The 26,505-nt window shown below is 40.1% G+C and overlaps 1 protein-coding gene and 1 pseudogene across 1 annotated transcript in view; one reads left to right on the forward strand and one right to left on the reverse strand.

Moving 5' to 3' along the window:
• The window catches only part of LOC139711366 (tRNA pseudouridine synthase-like 1), a 40,591-nt gene extending 25,144 nt beyond the window's left edge, over nucleotides 1-15,447 (forward strand). The window contains exons 2-7 of the mRNA XM_071623257.1: nucleotides 10,164-10,233; nucleotides 10,974-11,173; nucleotides 12,175-12,321; nucleotides 12,775-13,003; nucleotides 14,499-14,661; nucleotides 15,386-15,447. Coding sequence (XP_071479358.1) covers nucleotides 10,164-10,233; nucleotides 10,974-11,173; nucleotides 12,175-12,321; nucleotides 12,775-13,003; nucleotides 14,499-14,661; nucleotides 15,386-15,447 — 871 coding nt within the window. The remainder of the gene's footprint in view (nucleotides 1-10,163; nucleotides 10,234-10,973; nucleotides 11,174-12,174; nucleotides 12,322-12,774; nucleotides 13,004-14,498; nucleotides 14,662-15,385) is intronic.
• A 4,577-nt stretch (nucleotides 15,448-20,024) lies between these two features.
• Nucleotides 20,025-23,499, reverse strand: LOC139711367 (kelch-like protein 26; annotated as a pseudogene).
• Nucleotides 23,500-26,505: the final 3,006 nt, after the last annotated feature.

The raw sequence follows: 26,505 nt of genomic DNA on the forward strand, positions 1-26,505 counted from the left end.
GAGAGTTTGGGCTATCGTATTATGCAATTTGTTTTTTCATACAACGTCGGCATCATGTCAAAAACTTGGTTGAAATTAAAGCTTATCTTCGATGTTTTGTGATATTTTTTTCTGAAACTTTCTTTGCAATAACTCAAGAAAAACAGCCTTTATCACCCCCATATTTTGCACATGTTTAGTTCATGTCACGTACATTATTTCATAAAATAACAACTACTTGATCGGACACCATCTTGGGTAGGTAAATTAGGGTCAAAGGTCACAAATTGTTCATCCTGTATCTTGGTGAATACATGTCCTGTCTTTCCCATATTTTGCACACGCAAAGGGCATGTTACAATAATCACTTCACTAAATAACCACTTTTTGCTCAGATGCCATCTTGGGTGTGCAAAGTGGGGTCAAATGTCAAATATACTTAATTCTGTATCTTTGTTAGTGGATACGGAATTCGGTACCAAAGATGGCAAGTCTGACTTCCTTTTCTAAATGAGAATCCAAACATCACATGGCCAATGTCTCCTCGACACAAATGAAACCGGTATGGTCATGCCTATTGGGATCAGGACTCAAATCATTGATTTTCGAAGAGATCGGATCACCTAATTTGTCAGTGTTGACAAATTCCGGTTCTAGTCTTTCTTTCTTTCTTCCTTTCTTTCTTTCTTTCTTTCTTTCTTTCTTTCTTTCTTTCTTTCTGTCTGTCTGTCTGTCTGTCTTTCTTCCTTTCTTCCTTTCTTTCTTTCTTTCTTTCTTTCTTTCTCTACATATGTAAAATAAAGAGAATATGTGCGGAATCAAACACAAAATCCTTACGTTTTGTTTTCCCGTTACCCGACTATCGCAATAATGTCGAAAGATAACTTTACAACGAGAAATGACAGTGTTTGAGACAGAAAAAACGGGAAATAAAGATTTGTTGGATTTTTTTTCATCACTGGGTAATACTGTTCCGTAGAATCTTTGGTTAGAGGGATTTAGCATTGCGTGCTGGCCAACGCGGCTCTAGCTGAAAGTCAGGGGATCGCGGTGATTGAACAGCAATTACTCATTTACCTTCCTGTATATCAAAACATCCTTTGAACTACTGCGTATTGAAAGTAACGTGTAAAGGATGGAGAAAAAGACAGTTTGTTTTGAACAAAACAAGCACAAGTGTGATGATGGCACAATACCAATATACACACTGTCTCGAATAAAGAGAATCAGGCGCTAGTGTAGGGCCTATTTTCATACCCATGGGGACTTATCAAATTAAACAAGTACCAACTTGCACCAAAATGACGAGAACGCTAAATATAGAATTTCCGATCACCTTCGTAAATTTGAACCGAACCCGTTATCGCGAATTACGGCAAATTGCATGACATCGATCAAAACAACTCGTGACTATAATATCTGTTCGATCTGAAATTGAAATTAGCCTCCTACATTCTTAAAAAGAAAAGGGTAAATCAACATTTAAAAGGGCTGAGGAGTGACAACGTTTTTAAGGTAATGTTGCATTCACCCTATCTATCCAGCTGGATCCAACGTTAGATGTGCTAGATACAGCTAGAAAAAGGGGATGAATACAACATTTTGAAAACGCTGTCGCTCCTCGCCCCTTTTAAAACGCTTTTTTACCCTTTTCTTTTTAAGAGTGTAATGCTACGGGTTTTGGTTGAGCAACCGCCTCGACAGACCAACGGACATTATGCGCAATATGTAATCATACAGCCAACTTCACTTTCAGATTGTGTACGTGGCGGTCGTCGCAAAGCGAATAACTTTGGAGCTGTATTTCTTTATTTATTTATCTATCTTTTTATGGCATTCAGTTACATATATATACCATCCATTCAATCCTAGATTGGAACTACTTTCTCGATGTTTTCCTCTCTATCTGTCTTTCGGTATGTGCAATGCTGAATTTCGTGTAGGATATTTTCTGCTATTACTTTTCGAACAAGAATCCGCCTTAGGGCTGGGTTCCACTGCCGATCAAATCTGCATGTTATGATCTATAGTCCGACAGAGTGTTAAAAAATATCGTGTATAGGAGGAAGCCAAAACCAATGTCGATCAAGGTAGATCGATCACATCCAGATCGATTCCGATCGCGTCCTTGTCGAGAGATATTTGATTGGCAGTGGGAATCCATCGTTTCCATACTTGACTTCATGTATAGTTGCTATTACAGGGCCTACAGTTCCGGACATAGAGTCAAACTTTCGTTTTATAGGCCTATTACGCGTGCATTGATACATAATAAAAGCATTTCCTTAAGTTGTACGTTAGCGTGGGGACGATTAGTGAAGTTCACCACGATAATAATGAAAGGCTTGACCGTCAAAAGAAAGATGACCCTTTCACAGGAACAATGAAAGCAGTGTCCAGCTGTCTTGAAAGACACCATCCTGGCGGAACAATACAAGAAGAATCGAATAAGACACGCTGATTCAACAACACACACAACGAGACTCGTTTTAGACACAGCTCGCAGAGGGTGCGCTCGCTTGTGAGTTGGGGTATCCCTCTTGCCAACTAGCTAAGAAATCATGTACAGCTGTAAGCCATTTTAATAGTGTAAAATTAGTATGAATTTTACATACTAATTTTGGTGCAAACACCACACATCACGAACAGCTTCTTAGTGTAACTGATTAGGCCTATGATAACACAAGCAGTTGTATGGGCATAGTATTCGCGCTGTTACGTCACTGATAGGCAATCACGGGACGGATACACTGATTTGGTCTATCAACAAACATCAATTAGAAAAGCTTTTTCGATTCTCTGATTAGATAGAATGACGTGGAATCGGGTTCTTTAGTGTGATCACTGTACAGGTAAGATTATATGCCTAACTAAGACTTGACTCATTTCAAAAGAGCGCGTACCCTATTATGTGATCCCCAAAATTCATAAAGAAAGGGGGAATGGAGTAGGGGATATAATAGGCTTTACCAAACATGCCAAATGGAGCAGCATCGCGCTATCGACGATGCTTTTAACACATGTCCGAAATCATTAATTTTCCTTCAAAATATATGCAGCTGAGAGTGATCAATTTCACTAACATAAAAGTCTTAATCTCATTTCGTTCTGTCCCTTCTTTTTCATTAATAGAAACCATAATGATGAACGAGGATTCAAATCCTTAGGTTGTGGCATTTCTATTGCGTTTGACGGTTAAATTGCGGTATTGTGAAGGTTTCCAATTGACAGGACACATAATTCGCTGTAATTTAGATCAACTGTAGAACGCGGGCATCCAATATTGATCATTATTTTAAGAAATATTTGTGAAAGATCGTGAAGATATCTTACGATACTCAAATTTACATAATCATACTACCAATACCCAACGTCGAAGAGCTCTGCAAACTTCATAGTTGTGTTGATGATATTAAGCGATGGTCTCGCGATAATCATTTGAAATTGAATTCTGATAAATCAGAATTGTCAGGCGGGCTAGTTTTCTCACAAAAATTTATCTCCCAGTCCGTCAGAGATCTAGGAGTTATGGTAGATAAGCATCTGAACTTTAAAAAACAACATCAAACGAACAAATGAAATAACACACACATTAAGAACTCATGTCGTTCTGCTGCTTCAGGGGTATTTGTAAAAATACATTATTAATATCCGTAAGTTATCGGAGCAGTCTTCCACCGAACGCCTAATTCACGCATTTGTTACTTCTCATCTTGACTACTGCAATTTCCTTCTTGTTGGTCTCCATGCTTCGAGTATTGCACCAAATTCAAAATTCAAAAATACAGCTGCAAGGCTTGTAGCCCTGACAAAAGCATCTGACCAAATTACTCCAGTTATCCAATCCCTCCACTGGCTCCCCATACATCAACGTATCACCTTTAAAATCATCCTCATTGTTTACAAGATAAATATTATGGATTAATCTTACCTCCCTTCCGCTCCTCCACTTCAGCCTGTTCTCTCTCTTCTCTCCAATTATCACGTGGTCCCGCACATATACCTGCTATGGTGATATAGGACCTTTTCTGTATTTCCCCACCCCTTTGGAATAAACTCCCTCTCTATATTCGTATAGCTGAAAGTGTTGATATGTTCAAATCATTGTTGAAAACTTGTCTGCTTACTCAATCCTAATCTTGTTGTTGTTGTTGTTGTTGTTGTTGTTGTTGATGTTATGTACATAATGGTGTATCTTAATTATACCTCAATATTTTTAATGTATATATCGGGCATCCTTTCTCTTTATAAGATTATTGGTGCTGTTCGTTATTCCCAGGTTCGCTACTCCGAAGGGTCATTAATCTGAAACGCACAAATTTCCTATACCGAGGTTCGTTAATCCGAAAATGAAAAAGGGTTCGTTAATCCGAACATTGCGTTATTCCGACGGGTCGTTATTCCGGAGATTCGTTAGATTGAAAATGAAATTCGGAATAACGAAGCTTCGGAAAAACGAATCTTCGGACTAAAGAGTCTTGTGAATAACGAACCTTCGGAATAATGAGCTGTTACCAAGATTATTGGGCAATGGCAGGTTGATGTGCGATGCGTTGTAATGTGCTGGATTGTAAGCAAAAGTAAATATGTTATTTTTTCTTAATTGATCAACTTCATGTACATTAAAGTGTAGAGAGTTATATACGCCTACGCATGATCATCTTGATCTCAGTGGCCTCAAAATATAATTTAGAAGACATGCCAGTGCAGCTGTAACATCTGTTAATCCAAAAATTACACGAAGGTTCGTCATTCAAAAGGCGAATTATCTATCTATGCCGAAAAATAAACGTATGGCTCATCCTGCATGATTTAGAAAATGAAATAAAGTCTCATCCACAGTTACAAAATAAGGAGATGCAGTTGAAAATAAAACAAAATGACCGGATTTCACAGCACACTCACCCGAAAGAGGAATACGTATCACACACGAAACCGCTTTCATCAATATTGGAGCATTGTACTATACATGGTGAATGTATGCTTTGCGTAAATCCAGTTTCCGAACACAAAAGCTATACTCTTGATAGCTTAGTCAGGGGAGCACAATTGACTAAAAAAAAAAAATCATATCAATGAGATACTTCAACAGACTAATCACAGGCCTGCTTCTTAACTCTTTATGTGCCATGGTGGAAACACCCTGTGTGCCACGTTATTCTGAGACACGAAGGTAGTCATGCTTTGAGAAAGAATTCTGTTTTTCCAATTTGTATAACTTCTACAAATTTCTGTTAAGATGGGCGTAATAGTAGGCAAAGTTAAAGAGGAATGCCAAGCTTTGTTTCGATATAAATTGTATGCCGACTCTATTTTCATTTTTTTTTTAATGACCAGTTGCTACATTTCTATAAAGGCATGACTTTTGCACATTAAACCGTGACAGAAACATATAATGTACGAGTAAATCTAGTTGGGAACTTCGCTTGATAGTCGTTCACCACATAGAATGCAAGTATGTTAGTATGAGAGGAACAAAGCACGAGAAACGCTTTCATTGTGCCGCGGGATTAGCAGTAATTAGCGGTGTATTGATCCGTCTTGGCGGCTTTGTTTGTTGAGCAGAATATGCGAAGTTGGCACGCCGTCGACTGAGTCGGAGGTGCGAACGTGGCACATTAAGAGTTAAAGAGTTAGTATTGATATTATACACTCGATTTATTTAGTGCTCCACTGTGAATCGAGCGTAAAAATACAGTTTTGGTTATTGCTGAAAGCAAAACAGAAGAACACTTCGAATCGCAGCGTTTATGATTATATCATTATGCTTTACTTTAATGTAGCTTGTAGATACATGCATAGTACTTCCCGTGTCCGAGGCACTCGGATAGAGGTCATGAACTTCATGTCCAGTTTTATCATTTTTAGTATGTCAGTGTAGTTCATTCTTTTAATGCTAGATTTCATCAGCCCCCCCCCCCCTCCCCCCATGCTGAGTCTGATATATCAATACCCGCCTTCACGATGTGCAAAATAGCGCGTTACTGAACATGCTCCAATTCTCGGGTTTTTTTTTTCCCCCAACTTCTCAGACAAAAGAGCGTGCACGCGAGGATTGTACACTTTTTGGTTCAGACGCTCCAGCCACCCTCGGAAAGTTGAGGGTTTTTTTTGCAACCGTTCACACGTACAGAAAATAACCCGCTAATTGCCAATCGATGAAACTATTGTTCTCGTGCCTCACAGTGGTGTGGAGAGCACGCTGTTGTTAATGATGAGAATAAAAGAACTCAATCAAGTTTCTAAACCCGACCGTTCAAGTACTAGTACTGCCGGGGCAAATACCGCGCTCATTCAGAAATATCAGCAAGATTTCTGAGGTTATGCATCGCGCTTATGGTTCGCACTAATTTTCTGTTGCGTATGTGTGTGTGTGTGTGTGTGTGTGTGTGTGTCCACATGTGCAAAAGACTGGAGTTTGCTAAAGGGTAACAAAAATTGAGTTCTGTAACATGCTAATTTGTGTACGTGTGAACCCCCGATTACAGGTATGTTGTAAGACTATTGTTGGACTTTCCTACAAAAGGAGATTTGATTCTAGCCTGCTCGCTTGCTGTGTTCTATCATCTATTTTGCAGTAACGTGTCTGTTTGTATTGCTGGTATGCCATACGGAATATTGTACCATGAATCCACCTTCCTGGGAACCGTTTCATGAAACTTTTTGTCAGTGATTAACACTGACAACTGTTAAAAGCTACTGAAATCCTTGCGTCTGATTGGCTGATGGCAAATTTGTCGGTGAAAACCTCCGACGAACTCGTTGATGAAACGCCCCCCCCCCCCCCCCCCCCCCCGTTGATCTACTTTGCGATTCGTTTGCTTTGTATACGCCCTTGAACGGGTGGCGGTTTTTTTCCCTCTCTCTCTCTCTCTCTCTCTCTCTCTCTCTCATGTCATGATGATGATAGTCGTGTATTGAATGTTATAGGATATGACTATAAAACTGATCCGAATAGCAATGGTGATGACAATTACTACTGCTGGCATAAGTGACAGCTAAATGAACAGATGTTTCCTTGTTCTGATTTCACCTCTCCCTCATTTCTCACTCTTGTTTGCCCCCTCCAATAAATGATAAAAAACAACAACAACAACAACAACAACAGACTTAACCGCACAACAAGTCAGATAAATGCGTGCTGGCAACCAATAGACCTACGTGACACGTATCTTTTAGGTTGAAACTAACTTAATGGCCACGACAAATCATATCAGAGGAAATAATGGCAGAAGAAAAAAACTGACAACCCTTCTAGTATAAATTTCTGCGAAAACAGGTGCCCCCCCCCCCCAAAAAAAAAAAAAAAATGCGCGCACTGCAACTATTTCAGGTTATAAGTAGTCTGTAAACCGACCGAACGGCATAAATCTTGGCTTCTTTAACAGTAAAAAAAAACACACGTTGAACAGTATCGGTGTATTACACATTAATGTTAACACTAAAACAAAACAAAGGGGTTATTCGTCGCTTCATACTTACAATCAAATCACGTGTCAAAAAAAATAATGATGATATAAAAAAGGTCCCGAATGCAGAAGAAAATATCGCTTTCCTAGATGCCGCTGCAACAAGCTGAAGTTTATAGTGTAAGAGCTATACCTACCCAATTACACAACAGTAGGCCTACATAATGTCATGGCAACATATATTGAAACTTTTTTCGATCTCACACTCATAAAATCTGCGTACCACTGCGTGTGAAAATTAGACTGAACATCACGGACATATCAACTGAGAAGTTCCTGTAGATACTTCTTCCCGACTTGGCGATCATCAAACAGTAAAAGACATGACTATCAATTTATTTGTTTACTGTAAACGAAAAAAAAAAAACTATACGGAGTGCCTCCTCCGTTTATTGTCTTTGCCGTAACCATGGAGCTACTACGAAACCAAACAAGAAGCACGCATGGACGGCGCGTTTCATTGAACTTGATAACCACGTGTTTCGCAATTCGGCACATTATTGCACTGCGCGAAACGTAGCGATTACCGTACTTGTGGCGGACATACTGACTTTGGTCAAGGAATGAAAGTGGAATACATTAAGAAAAATACTATGATATTGAAATACCGACATCATGAAAATGTTTGGAAACAACGAATGATTATGGAGTATAGAAATGAAAATGCCAAACAAAGATTTTCATTCGCTCATAGGGAAGCTCTCTAGAAGAGATGAAAGCATCTCCCCTCGTATGGCAGTATAAGTTTCCCCAACAAGCTGAGGTTAGTGAGGTGTCACCAGGGCTCGACACTAACGGTGGCTCGGTGGACCGGGGCCACCAAAAACGCACGTCGGGCCACCAAAAAAAGTCGGATGTTTGCCTTTACTTTTGGAAATGGACAGCGGTAACAGTCGACTCCGTATAAGATGCTAAAATAAATGTCAGATGTTGTTTTTATTTTGGGAAATGAATAACGGTAATATTCGACTCCGTACGGTACTAAAATAAATGTCGGATGTTTGCTTATATATACCAATGATGCTTATACTTTTCGATTTGAATAACGGTAAGATTCAGCTCCGTACGGTGCTAAAATTAATGTCAGAAATTCGATTTTGCGTTCGGAAATGAATAACAGTAATATTAGACTCCGTACGGTGATTAAATAAATATCGCATGTTTGCTTTGACGTTCGGAAATGACTACTAATGATATACAACTCCGTACGATGATAAGATAAATGCCGGGTATTTGCTTGTGCGTTCGAAAGTAAATAGCAATAACATTCAGCTCTGAAAGATGTTAATATAAGTGTCGGAAATTTGCTTTGACGTTCGGAAATGAATTACAATAATATTGAACTCCGTACGTTGATAAAATAAATGCCGGATGTTTTCTTTCAAGCTCTGGATTTGTGGAAAGATAATAATGTACGTTCATCACTTTTTTTTCATGATTCATTCAAGAATTTCGGGAGTCTGACAGCCATCGGATCTCGTTACGATGTTTTTGTATTGTTTACAGACAAGTATGGCAAACATGAGAGCAAGGCTTCATAGAAGATGAATTACCCTGGTGGCAATCATTGAACGACAATTTCAATTCAATGGGCAATCGTCGGGACCACTCGCGATGTTAGAAAAAATAAACACCTCAGCATCGAGCAATTTCTATTATTGAATGAGCAATCGTCGGGACGATGTGCGACGTTTCAAACTCATACCAAACGGTGATTTAAGTTCAAGCCTAGGGACGATGGGCAAGCCTAGGGACGATGCGCGACGCTTTAACAATTACTAAACGCGTCTCTGACCAGTGATTCAAGTTGAATGGACAATCGTCGGGACGATAAGTGCGACGTTTGAACAATTATGGATTAACAAACTCGCCACGGAACGGTGATTTAGATTCAATGGTCAATCGTCGGGACGATGAGCGACGCGAAACCATCACCAAAACCTTTACAAAACGGTTAGTCAAGTTGAATACGCAGTCGTCGGGGACGATGTGCGACGTTTGAACAATCACTGAAACGCTTCGCCGATCGACAAAAGACCTCCTTAATTGATTAGTCGCGACTAAAAGAGACAACTTCGTTCCGACTCGTCGGAACCATCTTTTGTTGATATTTATAATGAGCCAAAAAGAGCGCAGTAATGAGCACATGAGGCCCAAAATTTGGATCGTCGGGGACGATTGGCGACGATCTTTTGTCTCATATCGTCGCGACGAAGATATCTCCCTAACACAGTTTTTCTCTTGTGCCTAAAAGAAAATAAATAAAGGGGGGCATGTCCGGTGTGCCCCCTCCTGGATCTGCCACAGAAGACAATCATGACAATTGTTATATGACATCTCACAGTCGCTTTTGTTGAACACTGACAATACTATGGTCCTATCTCAATATCTCTTCCATGAAATATTTCAATTTAGATGTTGTGTGTTCTGTCATTTATAGCAGTAATCATCCCTTGTTACTTCAGTATTATGCAAGTCATTCATAGAGTAAGGCACAGACGTTTTGAGGTGAAATATTATTTGTTTTCAGTTGCAGGTTCAGAAATTTTTGACAACTTGTGAATTCTTGAATGTAATGCTGATTATGACTTGCACTGTATATTGCACATTTGTCAATTGTACCCTACTAATATGATTATAAACAATGTAAGTCAACTATTATGTACTATTTACTCTGTAAATAGTATCATTTTCTATTTTTTCCCTTTGCTTCAGTGGTGTGGTGAGATCTAGTGAGCCTATTACCAAGTGCAATAGGAAACATGGTGTCCAAGATGTATTGGAGGTAAGATGTCAGACACTTTTCTTTGTTACACTCTATCAGAGGATTGAAAACTTATTTCATAAACCAGAAAACTGAGATTGATATGGTAGTCTTTGTAGATATTTCCTAATTTGACCAGATTGTAGAGTTACATGTTTGCTAATGCAAAACGTAATGCTATTGTACACATTGGAATATAAATTACACATCTCATTACCTTAAAGTAGCCAAAGCAGCTAATACATTTTTATGAGTGCTTCCATATCTTGATTAATCAATGCATATTTAGATCCAGAATTATCATTGCAATTATATGCCAACATGAGATGTAGTGACTTTTCCATTTTGATCATTGTCTCTCTACATACACTGGAACCTTATTATAAAGAAGTGGGATATAACAAAATTCTCTTATATTATAACAAAGTGATATTGCAGGTTCCAACTCTTTATATTTCTTTGTTTTTGTACTTAGATATGGTGAGAAATCTGATATACCAATGTAATTGTCATGGTTTTTATTACCCCTGGGCAACTACCCCGGACCCTTCCCCTGGCCCTAATCCTTACCCTAATCCTGAACCTAACCTTAACCCTAATGCAAACTTTTAACCATAAACCTAAACCTAACCCTAATCTTTACTCTAACCTTTCCACTAACCAGTATTTAGCCGGGGGGTAATTGCCCTCTTGGGGTAATTGCCTGGATACGCTTCCTTAAAATGATGTTTCTGTGTACATTTATTGTGTCTGCCATGAAGAAAGCCTTCGACAAGCTCAGACCTGCTGAGCCGGTGAGGCTGCATGTTTCCAGTCGAACCGATGCTGGTGTTCATGCCCTCTGTAACACGGCCCACTTCGACCTGGAGTTGAGAAGGAGGAGTACTAATCAGCCACGGGAAATCCCCGCTGAAAACATCACAGCTGCCATCAACCATTACGTGCAAGATGAAGATATCAGGTATGGGGTTTCTACTGTTGTAGTGCAGACATTTGGTAATGTCTTCTTCTCTTTAACCCATTGAGGATGGGTTGATTTTGCTACAGCATGCATTTCCCATAGACACTTGCCCGAGTATACTCAGGACTCGTCCTCAATGGGTTGATAAATGGATGATGAGACTTTCTACTCTACAATGGTAAGTGCACACAACTGCTTTGAGTTTTAAAAAAAAAAAAAAATAAAAAATATATATATATATATATATATATATATATATATATATATATATATCCTTTACATTCTCTGAGCTTACAATGCATGGTTATTCCTAAAACTTACAAGCTGAAGAGAGAATCTTACAGTGTTTAGTTTAGAGAAAGAGTTACGTGCAAGTAGGAGTAATACGAGGGGTTTTCCTATTGTCTTTCCTCAGAAATATTTGTAGGTAGAAATAATGATTAGAAATGCTCTATTCGTTCTTGTTATGAATTGGGTAGTGGACTCCATGTGCCACCTTTTCTAGGTGCATTGCATGTTCATTCATCAGCAATTTCAAATTTAAAATACATATACAAGCAAAAATGCAGTCTGTATAAATGTATTGAAAGCTAGACAGGGTAAAAATAGTTATGTGATTGTCATCATTTGCCCAGGATTGCATCAAACACATTTTTTTTTTCTTCATGGATTTGAATAGATGTTCTATGCACCTGCCTTCTAAAATTGGAACTGAAAGGATTCAATGGCATTAGCTCTCAGAGGGTACGTGATCAAACATCATGAAGATTCCATGGTCATACATGTAAGTGAGATATATTTTTTAGACAGACCATGCCACTAGAAGTCAATGGGATTTTCACATTACACATCCAGCATTCTCAGAAATTTGATGTGAAGTCAAACTAGTCTAAGTGGCCACATATTGTATCACGGAAATGTACAATCCATACCCAAAACCTGCATAAAGTGTGATCTTCATCTTTTGTGCTGTCCTCACTTCTCTGTTCACCACCATAAAGGGTCATCAAGATCACCAAGGTCCCAGACAACTTTCACTCCCAGCACCGTGCAGTCAGGAGGTCGTATCTCTACAGAATCGCCGCCGGCTGCCACAAGTTTGATCTCCCCATCTTTGAGAGGGCGAGGTGCTGGGCCATAAGAGAAAGGTGTGAAAGCCACCTCGTGTAGTTCCTATGTGTACATAGATTAAATTTTTGTAAATGCATGCACTCTTGTCCGATTTATCCCTTTTGTGGAATGCCATCTAGGGTTTCATCTCTACTTTTTTCCCCCCAGTTCTTCCTTTTTATCGACTGGGGGTGGGGGGTGATTCGTAGCACCAAAGTTTGTGGGGGGGGGGGGGGGGGGGGGGGGTGAACTTTACAAAGTGCCTTTGTCTCTTGGCTTTCAATTTGATTTACCTGAATTCTCACAGACGAGATTCATTCTGTCAAGAAATACAGGTTACTCATTGTGTAAGAGAAATGCACATTTGATATTATCCGCATTTTCTTTTCTTTTTTTGTCAGAAAATTTATAGAAGTTTTTGGCATGATCTTATTTTGTGATAAACTTTGTAAGCAATACTTAGTTTTCTTTACTTGGATCATGGTTTTAAGTCTTGATACCACAGCAATGGTGCAAGCATCAGAAAACTTCCTAGGCACCCATGACTTCAGTGCCTTCCGCAACGCCAGTCCTGACGGCGACCTGAAGTCCCCCATCAAGACCATGGACCGTATCGAGTTCAGGCGGGACCTGGGCTTCTTGGACCACCACTGCCCGGAGCTGGACGGTGTGGAATTCTGGGAAGTCAGCTTCTACAGCAAGTCCTTCCTGTACAGACAGGTGAATTCAGCACATCCAATACACACAATTGCCTTCCTTCCCAGCCAAGGACCCGATACTTGTAGATAGCTCCCACAGCGAACTTGCCAGTATGTGTTTATTGTGGTTATTCTTTAATATCCCTTTTACTGCAGCTGCTCCAATAAATCTGCTTCGGACTAGTTTGGAGCATAGATGGTCCCATTACTAGTGTACTCATTATACGTGGTGTGATCTCGCAGAGAGCAAAATATTATCAAATTGTTGTGATGTAATTGAATTAATGTCCAACACTTCTTTGACAAGGGTGTAAGAAATAAACCATCGTGAGGCACAGCATCACTCAAAATTATTATGCAGTATTAACCCGTTGAGGACGAGCCCGAGTATACCCGGGCAGGTGTCTATGGAAAATGCGTATTGTAGCAAAATCAGTCCGTCCTCAAGGATTTAAAGTGGCTGGTCTGCAGATAGTACTGTTCTGAACATGGTTGTTAAAATAATCTCACGACAGGTGATTATTCTGTAGATTCACTCCAGAGACGCAACATCTTACAGAAGTTGTTATTCCTTGAGGGCTGTTGACTAATGAATGTGAATATGGATATTAAAGATATTGTTTATGAAAAAAGCTGAAAGCCTGGATGGTAGACGAATTGTAAATAACATTGGTTTTTATATTGAGAGTAGCAGTACTGTGATGCACCACAAACAATCATGATTGATCGACTAACATCAGAAAATGAAGATTTGAAGAATGCCAACAGCTGGGATGAAATGTTCCACAGGTTTTATCAATATCCTATCATTTGCTGCAATTTATTGATGCACTGTATTTGTTTAAACAATTTTTACCTCTGCCAAGGGAGGAGGTTATGTTTTCATTACTGGTGGTTTGTCTGTCCGTGTGCAAAATAACTCAAAAAGTAGTGAACGGATTTGGCTGAAACTTGAAGAAAAAATTGAGAATGACTCAGGGATCAGATGATTAAATTTTGGTATTGATCAGGAATTTTTGTGGATTTCACGAAGGATTTTCAATATTTTGGCAGGTAGGGTCACTGAACTTGGGAGTTCAAGCTGTGCATTTTTGAGGTTTCCATGCATGCACTAAACTTCTTGCTCTTGTTTCTGCTAGGGTGAGGTGTGCTGCGCAGCTGGAAGTTGATGACGTAACAAAAGGCTTCTGTATTGGGAAATCGGGCTACTATCATCATGCATACGTATGGGTGGAAATCACTGTACTCTATGGAAGAACAATATTGGTGGTGGAAATGAGCTGCTTGGCGGAGGTCTGAGCTCTCAGAGTGCTTCTCTAGTATTTTAATATCCTCAGTGCATCTCACTTTAGAACGAGTTAAATGATTGGTTCTCTCATGTCTTTAGCTGTGGGGAGTAATTCTGATCAATAAAGAGAGAAGCAGAGAGGAAAAGAGAGAGAGTTGGAGTTTTCATCTTGTTTCTTACGTGAGAACAATGAGATTATTGGAATTTGTTAATTTCTTTTGACTTGAAGATTCGAAGAATGATGGGCACCCTCGTTGCTGTGGGACTGGGTCGTCTGGCGCCCTCTGACATCACAAGAATTCTCCAGTCACGCAATAATGGCACCATGCATGGAGCAATCATGGCTCCTCCGTGTGGATTGTACCTCAAAGAAGTCGTTTATAATGAAAATGGTAGGTGATGATAATTTCTTTTGCCATGATTCCAATTCTTTGCTAAGGAAAAAATTGTATTTCAAACTGACAGGAACATTTCGTCCCAGAGCAAGTTATGTTATCCAATGTGAATTCCAAAGTTTATGCCAGAGACTGTTTTTGTAAACTAGGGAAATGGATTCTTAAAAACTTGCTGTGGCATCAATGGTGTGAAGCACTGCTACCCAGTAAATGTGTACTTACTATATTTCTGGCATTACATTTGTTTTGGTGTAGTACATATATTTGCCATACATGAGTGAGTGCAATTAAGGAGAAATATATTTGTGTGGGTAGGTGAATATAATTATCACATGTTGAATTCTTGACTCCTGATGATCTATTTATATTCTGGTACACTCCAACGCTTATTCCTTCTTCAGTCATGACTATCTCCTTGTTCTTCATTCATATTCTCTCCCCCCCCCCCCAATATTCTTTATTCTTTTCCTCTTTCTTTTTTTTTCTGTTCATGATGATAATGTATCCTCGTGTCTCTATCATTTGTGTGATGCAGGGATGATGACATGATTCCTACGAGTGCTATTGAAAATTGCAGATATTTTGGTTCATATCAATTATTTCCTCCTTCATTTGGTCACCTAATTTGCTCCTCCTCCCCCCCCCCCCACCCCCACCCAGTATTTTGTATGCTTACACAAATGAATCACCAGTCACGCAACTTTTTTGTTTTCCATCTCAGAGTTTGTTACCCACAAACCCCAGTCACCAGAGACTGATGGGGATGATTCTGCCGTTACCTGAGCTCATCTGATACTGTGAGAGGTGACTGAGAATGCTACCCATCCAGCAAGGCTCAGGTCTGTGCCTTACGGGTTCCTAAAGCAAGATTGCCCAGTGTGATTGTTGAAATCGGGCAGGGAGCAGAGCAAGAGGCAAGGTTCTTCCTTGAAGTGTATCATTTATAGAATTTCTCCTTTTCTGCAACAATTGTGACAGTCAATTGAGAATGCTATCCATCCAGCAAGGATCAGCTCTGTGCCCTACGGGTTCCTGAAGCAAGATTGCCCAGTATGATTGTTGAGATCAGGCAGGGAGCAAAGCAAGGGGCAAGATTCATTCTGAAGTATATCAGATGTATATATAATTTGCCTTTTTCTGCAACAATTGTGACAGTTAATTGATAATACTATCCATCCAGCAAGGATCGACTCCCTAAAGCAAGATTGTCAATTTTGACTGTTACGATCAAGCGAGGAGCAAAGAAAGAGGCATGGAAGTGCCCTCTGTTATCATTTAATCCCCCACCTGTCTTTGTCTTCCAACCATGACAAGAGATTTGTTCCAGTGTCTGTAGCATACGTGTGAGTTTTAACTTTGCTGTTGTGATCTTATCCCTGAAATCAGAGGGGTTTGGTACGGTGAAACTACAACTAAGACATGCATTAATTAGACTGGAGGTAATCACTCTTTGGCAATTTTCAAATCAACTATAAATGCATACATCTATTTTCAATAAATCTCGGCATCTTAAAAGGAATATATGATAAACAAAAGTTTGTATTTTGGAGTGTATTTTATTGTTTTTGTTTCCTTCTGTGTGTGTATGGGTGTGGGTGCTAGTGAAGTCTATAGTGACTCAACTGAAATGGCTGGTATTCAGTAGGAACAGCCGGGATAGTGAGGTGGCTCTTGTCAGTAACGCGTCTGCCTTGCAATCTTATGGCTTGGGTGCTAGTCCTATTGAGTCTAGCTGAGCAATGTTTTGTTCAATCATGCCATCCCCTCTAGTAGGAGGCAAAAACAGTCTCTCCCCTGTGATAAGGTAGATGGTCCTCAACAGGTTAATGGATGTCCTATGAGTGAGGGAAGCACAATCCACACACATAAAGAATTCCACCTTTACTGTGAAAGTGGATACTTTTGCATTTTTTATGCCTCCGCCAACGAAGTGGCCGGAGGCATTATGTTTTCGGGTCCGTCCGTCCGTCCGTCCGTATGTCCGTCCCGTTTTGTTTTTGTCGATATCTCAAGAACCGTGTGGTGGTTTTACATCAAACTTGGTGTGAGGGTATATCCTGGAAGGATAATACTTTGTTTGGATTTTAGGGTCACGGGGTCAAAGGTCAAAGGTCACAGGTTATTTTGTGAAAAAAAGGTTGAAAATTCATGTTTTTCTCCATATTTCGCAAATGGTTCAAGGTATCTTCATGGAACTTAGTATATATGCTTGTTCCAATGGGCAGTGATTATCTAGGGAAGTTTGGGGTCATGGTTCAAAGGTCAGGGGGTCAAAGGTCAAGGTCAACTCCTCAAAATATCACTACTTTCCTTATATTTATGCAATGCCTGAAGGTTTTTTTTTTTTTAAACTTGATGTATACATGTATTACCCAATATATTTTCTGTGGGAAGTTTCTTGCCAAAAGGTCAAAGGTCAAAGGTCAAGTGAAAGTGCTGAATTGCACTTTTTCCTCCATATCTCAAAAGTAACTCAAGGTATCATCATGAAACTTACATATTTATGCATTTTCAACCTAACAGAGATTCTCTTTGGAACTGTGAGGTCAAAGGTCAAAGGCCAGGTTTAAATAATGCTATTTTCCCATTTGATAGTTATACTGAAATTATACTTTTTCTCAATACCTTGAAAATTACTCAATGCATAAACTTATAAAAGGGTTAAAAGTCAAGTAAAAATCATCAGTTCCCCAAATACCTGCACTCTGACATTTTAATCATTCATCCAATTGAACCTAGTTCTAGGAAAGTGAACATTCAGCACATTTATGTCAAACCTGTCATTTTAATATTTTGCCAATTGTGTGAAACTGTCATCACACATTGTCAAGACATTGTACTATAGACCTATTAGGAGAACCATGCATTATGGCGGAGGCATATCAGTCTCCGTAGCGATATATCTAGTTTTTTCTGCATACTTTTTTATGCTCAGGTGGGTGAGATTAGTTTCACATGTTTTTGATTCCGCAGAATCAAGACATTAACTCCTGGAACATGGAGCAAGCAGAGATATTGGCATATGTTTTAATTTTGGTACGATTTTCTGGTTGCGCTAAATGAGCAAAAATTTGAACACGGCCAAAATTCCACTTTTACAGTACTTCCTTGCAGCAAGCAGGATGCTAGCCTGATGAAGTGGTCCACCCCACATACCCACTCTAGAAAACAGGTGAATGGTGCCAACCCCTCACAGTTCATTCCAGACAATTTGCAATACATGCATTTGATTTGACAAATGGTGTGAAAGCTACACATTGTGCCATGTAAAGAAGAAGAAGATTACACACAAAACATAATTCCAGGTTTTCAGATTGGTGAAAACAGACGTTGAATAAACCGATATGAGTGAGTGATACAGTTGTATTTATTAAATGCAACAAAGTGCTTACATATTGTAGTTCAGACACAGCATTGTTTGACAAACTGTGTTGCAATACATGGACATGTATTACATATTTTGTTGTCAATGATTATTGGTGTAATTAATTCAGGACAAAGTTGTAGTGCATGCAAGCTAGGGAAAACAACACAGTGGTCCCTGTCCAATCGCCACAGACTGAGAAAAATCACTGTCAGATCAGTAATTTTTTGGGGGGAATTGCCAAATTTACTGGTCTGGCATGACTGGTAAAAGAAAAATAATAACATTGTATGTACACAGACACATTATAATCATAAAAAACAACGGAATTATAGAACTGAGAGTTGTATAAAATATTGAGGAAGAGTTTATAAGTTCTCTGGCTGTCATTAGTGTGCACATATACTTGTACATGTAATATTTCTTTTTAAAAGGGCATTCCAGATGATTTTTATAATTCCACATTACACATTACATAAATTGACAGCCCCAATGTATAGATTTGTGAAATTTATTGTGGTTATGAGCACAGAAACCAATAATCTGAAAAACCTTTACTATACAAATTACACTGAACAATGTTGATGACATAAGAGGCTCACATATTTAAAAAATGCCTGCTTAACAAGTTCACCTGTGTAGAATCTACGCATGCGTTCTTCTTTTGTTCTGCTTCCGTGAGCACCAACTCATGCATTCTTTAATGGTGAGGCTGCTGTGTCATCATCCTTGTTCATTGCAATTCATTATAAATTTTGAAAACATTCATATTCCTCACTCCAATCACTATAAATTCTGAAACTCTGTATTCAGTACAACTGATTCACACTTGTTCAAATATAAAAGTCTGAAAATCATCCTGACATCTCCTTTGATAATCTTCTCACTCTAAATTCCTGGATTTATTACTAGATATACAGGTACATGTATCTATTTTGTAATAAATACTTCACGTGTGACAGTCTAGCATGATTTACACAATAAGATTAAAGAAAATCCTTTTAGACAAAGTTTGTTAGATTCTTGGTTAATAGATGTACATCAAGTAGGCCTACTTTCATTATCACTGCTTTAAGGTCGTGTTAATCATGAACAAATACCAGTGTCTGAATGATGCATGGTTACAGGCCAACATTTTGTTCTGTGCACTGTTGTTTTCATATACAGTAGGACCCTATCATGAAGAGGTCACATATAACAATTAAAAACTCAGTCATAACAAAAATCATTTTGCAACACCAAATTCTGTATATTTCTTTTTTTTATCCTAATGTAACTAGAATAGTTTCCAGGGTCCCAAGGTTTGATATAATGAGGTTTCTTTATATTCAAGTACATGTGCATGTACATTCACGCACAGATGCACTAACACACCATGCAAATCTTTGATAGCATTAAAAAAAGAAATCCACTTAAAAACTTCATGAATAAAAAAAAAGAATCATGAAAAACAGGGCAAGAATGATTAGAATTGGATAAGGAATAAGGAAGTTATGAAAAAAGAACAAATGTTACCCCTGATATATTTTGGTATGGGAATATGCTTTTACACATGTACGCCTGTATGTGTATTAGCTAGTTATTTTTCTGAATTTCATATATAACATGCATGAAAAATTGTGAGGACATGACACTATCAACTCACTCATTTGAATACTAGTATATATAAGGACTGGCCAAGAAACAGGGGCGGATCCAGGGAGGACCGCAACCGGCGCACGCCCCCCCCCCCCTTTATTTTTTGTTGAAACAAAAGAAATAAAAGAAAAAAATGGGGGGAGGGGTGCGTGCGCCCCCCTTTAATTTTGTGAACGCGCCCCCTCTTTACAGAATTCCTGGATCCGCCCCTGAAGAAATTTTTTTTTTTTTTTTAATGAAATTTCAAAATGGCATATCTTCTGTATTTCTTATCCGTTTTTATTCATTTTTTGAACGTTCTGTAGTGATTTTTTTCTCTTTCTTCTAGAGTTAATTTATTTTGGGGTGGATATCCTCTTTAATGAACAATGAGGGCAGTAGGAGATTCAATGGCACACATTGAATGCCTCATGATTGGTGCAGGCAACTGTCCAATCAGGCTCCAGGTTCGGTCTCTCACGTCGAAGTACTGCACATCCGGGTATCTCTTGCCCTTCTTCCCGTTGAATCCGCCAACGACGTAGATCATGTCTCCGTGGGTGACGGCTCCAGCGAAGCACACTGGACGGGGCATGCTCTCGACGGTCCGCCACCTGTCCGTGGTCAGGTCGTAGCTTTCGACGGAGTCGCAGTCGATGCGGCGGCTGGAAGCATCGCGCGTGTTTCCGCCAAAGACGTAGAGCTGTCCGTCGACCGCACACATCATATGGAACGCCCTCTTTGCAGACATACAGGACATGTGCACCCACTTGTCGCTCTGAGGGTGATAACACTGGAGCGCGTTTGTAAAATGCCGTCCGGCAACAACGCCGCCACTAACGTAAATCTTACCATCCAACGTGACACTGGCATGCCCAAAGAGACCGGTGTACATGTGGCTGACGTAGGTCCAGGACTTGGTCGCGGGGTCATAGTATTCCACGCTGGCGAGCGAGCCATGGGCGTTCTTCCCACCGACCGCATAGATCCGGTTTTCCAGCGTGTTGAGAGTGAATACGGCCCGACGCTTCTGCATAGGACAGAGCTGGGTCCACGTCCCGGTTTGAGGGTCGAAGTCGTGACACGTTCCAATGCTGTCTGCAGCTTTGTTATGAGCAGAATGCTGACCCCCTGTATGAAAATAGGCAAGACGAGAGGAGAGTGTGAAGTGCCTAAAACATCCCTTTAAATGTAGTTGTTAAGCGACAGTTAAATCTTTCAGAAAATTGCCACAAATGCTGAATAGGCCTATAAAAAGGTGTCTTGTTACAAAGTAAACAACACTGCAATAGTGTGTTGTGTATTACTGGATGCAATTTCAAAATTGGCTAAATCATCGTCTTGATATCATCAAAATTAGCTAAATCATCGTCTTGATAAATGAATGATTAGAGTTCCTCATGAATTTCTATAAATCGCTAATTATTTGATACCCTTGTAATTTAACTGTCAAGCTGCATGTACAGTTATTGTTTAACTCTCAAAGTGCAGATGCAGTGGTTTTTATTTCCAAGACAAGCCCTGAAATAGAAAGGTAATAGCAACAGTGATAAGTAACTGTGTTATTTCTAACTGCATGACTCGTTTGCATACTATCCAGACATTATTTTAGATCATAAATTCAAATATTTTTAGAACATTAACATCTCATGTAAGAAAGGAAAATCTTGTCACAAACGAATCGCGAGAAGACTTAGTGATATGTGGAAATAATTGATACGCATTATGGTTGATAGATGTGACATTAATGTGTTCCATTTCTCAATTCCTTTTTATAATCAGTTATATAAAGATGACATCAACCAATATCTTCAAATTGGGGGTGGTGATTATCACATCTTGGAGCTTTTTGTACAAATACAAAAATGTACTTGGAAAAGAAGATGGGAACAGGAGAGAAAATTATCTACGCACCTGCAACATAGACAATCCCGTTGAGCACAGTGCTGGCGTGATCCAGTCTTTTAATGGGCATTGGTGCTCCCTCCTCCCACTGCCCAGTTGACATCTTGAATGTGAACATCCTGTCGCTAGGTGCGCCAGCTGAATTGTCCCCACCTAGCAACGCGAACATGGCATCCCCGGGAGCTCGGGTCATGTGGGAGGGTCGAATGCAGTCCTGCGTCCGCGCGGCGATGCAAGAGAGGAATCGTCTGCTTGAGCGCGGCGTCGTCGGGGTCGGCGAGACGACATTCGATGGCGGAGATATTTCGCATTGGATGTCGGTCGGCCGGATGTCGTGGAAACGAACCACGGAGAGGAGAGTTTCCGCGTGTCTCATGCGGGCCTCGCGGTCGTGCTCGACCCAGGCGATCAGTGCGCGGAGCAGACTCCAGAGCCGGACCGGAGAATTCCTCGTGCTGCCGCACCGCCAACAAGTCTTCGGCGGTCATGCTCAAATACCATCGCCTCCTCGGGCGAGCAAAACGAAGTTCTCTGCTACGTATCGCTCGATGATGCTCTTGATTTCGTCCGAGTTCACGTTCCTGCTGATTTGCAAGGCGTCTAATACATGTTTTCGGGTTTGAGCAAACTCTTCGTCTGGTCCGTGCAATACTGCTTCAAGTCGGGCATCTCCAGGTAATCGGCCGCACGGAAGACGTCCGCTATCTGTTCCATGGTGCACTCACCTCCCAGGTCCGACGTGTACATGAATGAAGTCACGGCCCGCAGCGCTCCGATCGATACACCTTCCAGGACGATTTCGGGCTTGGTCACCGGCGATTTTGCCCTCGATGCGATCTTGAGGAGCTGTTCGCGAAGATACTTGCTGTTCGCCGCGAGGATGGTGCGATGGGCTTCGAGCTTGGTGCCATTAGCAACGACTGTGACGTCACAGAGGAGCCCCTGGTTGCGAAAAGTGTTTAACTCCTTCAGCACCCGCCCTCCGTGGATAGAACTGAGCGAGCTCGTGAGTCGAGTGTAGGATTTGTTGGGCGGGCTTCAGGGGCGATCGTCTGCCGAGCGAGGAAGTCAGGTTTAGCTGCATGGGATTCTTCCTTGGCGATAGCTCTTTGCGAGGTGAAAGGTCATTCAAGAACGCTTCCGGTTCCGGAAATGGATCCTTCGAAATCAAGGTCAAAACGAGAAATATTATGAAACATATAGATGATAATACAAGACGTTATGTGGTATACATGTACTTCTGTTTTCAATGATTTTAACATCTTTCACTAAACGATCATGGTATCACTCTTCTGTGAAAGGCAACAGTGTTTCTGCCGATGTCACATACATGTATATGAACTCCTTACTATTTATTGTGCGGACACTATTAACATGATTGAACGCTCTCTATAAACAAAGATATTGAACCAAACACGCAGCAAAACTTCCACCACCTCCCTCCCCCCCCCCCCCAAAAAAAAGAAGTACAAATCACACCTTATATCAAATCAGCGTAAGTATGCCGGTACATGCATGTACAGTGTAGTTTTACACAAATTTGTACAGGCACTACAAATGCCTACATGTACATTATTATACATGATGGTATATAATCCTACCGAGGGAGGAGTAACTTTCTAGGAGGAACCAGCTACATTGTATATAATTATACAATCCGTATATTCTTCAATGAAATGGTTGATTACAACTATTCAGCGTTTGTTTTCTGATGCGGTGACCGAAGTACTACTGAACTAAAAGACAAACAAACATACAAACAGTGGATGCATGTATCTTGCTGCATGGATGCCGTGTAGGCCTACTACAAAAAGTAATACCATTAATACAAACCCAACTTTGAGGGGACATAATGTATTGTAATTTCCGTCCAGCTGTTCTCAGAATAATGCCAGATACATGTATTACCTATCTGGTAGTGGTACAATCTGTACCTCGACTTTGGCCATGCGTCATGCCCCTCTTTTTTCCGACGTCGAGCTGATGCAGCTTTTGTAACTGTCTCCCTTGGAAGTCTTTTCCTTCATCCCATAAATCTTAAGTCATTATACCTTGATCTTTGCTGAACAAGACAGTGTGTGGAAGTTACATATCTCCTTCACGAATTTCAAAATCCGAATCCCCCATCTTCAAAATCTTCCTATGTAGAAGCTTTTCCGTTACGCCAGATAGAAATAGCATCACTGCGATAACTAAAAAAATATACCGTATGATTAACCGTCTTGTTTAAGACGTACTCGAATCGTTTTGTATGATGCGAGTCAAGTGGAAGAATAAACGATGGTGAAGAACGATGATAAAGAACCTCTACATATTATCATAAAATTATAACACAGTCATGTACACGTATGTATACACGGATTCCCTGTACGCAGCAACTTTGCACTGTTGATAATATAATGTGCGATTTATCAGAATGTCTTAATTTGAAGGGTGCGTAATGAGAAGGAAATACGAAGAACATGTATGTGTGAGAAAGAGACAGACAGCTGGGGGGAGGGGGAGCAAAACAAACTTAAAAGAACCAGGGAGGTGGAGTTCTCACCTTCACGAAAGAACTTACCATTTTGCATAAACAGGTAGTTACAGGCTGGTGAGGCAATCAACTGAAATTAGAACGGAAGGCCCACACTCCAGAATGTTCAAGATTAACATGTGCATTCTCTACTACAAGTCCTCCAACAACTGGTACTCGAAGCCACCACCGTGTGTTTTCACGCACAATTCACTGAACTGACACTTTACAGCCGGCCAGCCTGTGAGGGCTGTTTCAAACTACAACGCCTCTTGTGTACATTTAAATCTCCCTCAATTTCTCTGTTGCCATTGTTAACGCGACGCCAAAACTCGACCGACCGTGACGAGGTTTTCGATAGCTCCCAAGGAATCGTGATAGCTCTCCACACTTGTCTTTATTATGCAAAGGGCGGCCCCTTGTCGCACACGCTCTTGTTACAATGGTTCTCGATGCTTTTCAATAGGACGCAGAGGGCAGCAACAGCATTTCGCCAGTGCCGTATCCACATAACGGCGCTGCATTTCGCCAGATCATACTGAAAAGTGCTCTGTATTTCGCGAGATAACAAAGATGATAAAGCACACCTTCCCGTGCCTAGACAAAATCGACGCAGACTGGAGTTTTTCTGCCGGGAAAATGGGATGGAACACAAAGAAATGTGACTTGTATACAGCAGACTAAAATCGGTGCAGCGAAAGATGAGTATATCGCAACGAAATTAAAGCTACATCCAACCTTCCTTTGACTGGTTAGTTTTTTTCCCTCTACATTGTGGACTTACTCTGACTACTACTAACTACTACTACTACTTCTTCTTCTTCTTCTTCTTCTTCTTCTTCTTCTTCTTCTTCTTCTTCTTCTTCTTCTTCTTTTTCTTCTTCTTTTGATACTGTCCAACACCCTTTAGTAGGGGCCAACCGGACAGGGGGTGCGGCGGTGTTTATTGCGCGGAGAGAGAGAGGTTTAGAATCTAGTTGCTTTGCTCTTGGATATACCATGGAGCTACAGCTCCATGGATATACTGAAGGATTGCTGCTTTGAAGGAGTCTTTGTTTGTGATGCCGGTGACTGTTGATGGGAGTGCGAATTATTCTTTTACGCATTCGCTGCCTATATATTATAGTGTTTTGGTTCCATTCCCTTTCTATGAAAGCGGAACCGCCATGACATTATTTCTGCTGATGCTACATAAAAATTCCTTTCCTACTGAGGAGAGTCTACTGTAACATAAATAATTATTGTTGTAATAATATAAAGGGATGCTCTAAGAATGTGGGATATCAATTAAAAAGCAACGAAAATACAGGCAAAATAATAATTACATCCTTATCAACCCTTCTTGACCAGAATTAAGCTTGGAGGGACAATGCTCACAAGAATTGACTATGGGAAATTAATATCTAAATAACATCGTACCTGTATTTTGCAGAAAACCCCATTCTATTTTAGTAGAGTGGTCACAGAGAAATGTGGATTGTTGTAGAACATGTCATGGGTCTGTTTCTCCCAAGTTTAGCACTTACATGCTCTTGGAACTGCACATTAATGTATAAACACAATGGACAGAAGTTGGACGGAAGGGATTCCTGACATGCTCTACAAAGATCCTCATTTCTCTTTGACCACCAAAGCAAATGGAATGTTGTTTTCTGTCAGATGTGGGCATATGAGTTATAGTTTCATACTCTGAAATTGCATTTCGATTGATTCACTACTTTTAAAGTTATCGTTGCGGAGGGTACCGTTGTTGTTGTTGTTGTTGTTGTTGTTGTTGTTGTTGTTGTTGTTGTTGTTGTTGTTTTGACATACGGTAGATCCGGACACATCAGCCGTAGTCTGGGAGCTAAAGGCTGAATCTTGTTTTACCGTCCGATCACAGTGACGGTTTTACCCTATTTTCGGGGATGTCTGAATCCGGATCTGGTCAATGCAACTCTTGCATCCTTGAGACCTGGGTTTGAGATATCCAAAATGGCCGCCAAAATGTGAAATTCTTATACATCTCCGTATAAATAGTGAAAATAGAAACAAAAATAAAGTTACTCCTTATTCAATGAGTAGCGTATTTGAATCTGGGTGTTGATCCTTTTGCATTCTTGAGGAGTTTGAGATATCCAAAATGGCGCCAAAATTGAAATCATAATCTGAGCATTTCCTTACAAAATGAGAATAAATTGGAAATAATAAATAAAGTTGATGGTTTTACCTTATTAGCCTATCACCCTGAATGCAAATCTGGTTGATGCATTACAGTGTATACTTTGCATCCTTGAAGTTTTGAGATTATCAAGATGGCCGCCAAAATGACATTAAAAAATTTTGAATAATCAATTTTCGCTGTATTACTAACAAAATTGAACTCCTTATCAGACTATAATACCTCTCAACTGGTTCGGAATTCGAACGTAAAATTCACATGTACATAATAACTTTGTAT

Source organism: Diadema antillarum, unplaced genomic scaffold, assembly GCF_040938485.1.
Source record: "Diadema antillarum isolate AM-2024a unplaced genomic scaffold, OU_Dant_1.0 seq00001649_RagTag, whole genome shotgun sequence".
Lineage (NCBI taxonomy): Eukaryota > Metazoa > Echinodermata > Echinoidea > Diadematoida > Diadematidae > Diadema > Diadema antillarum.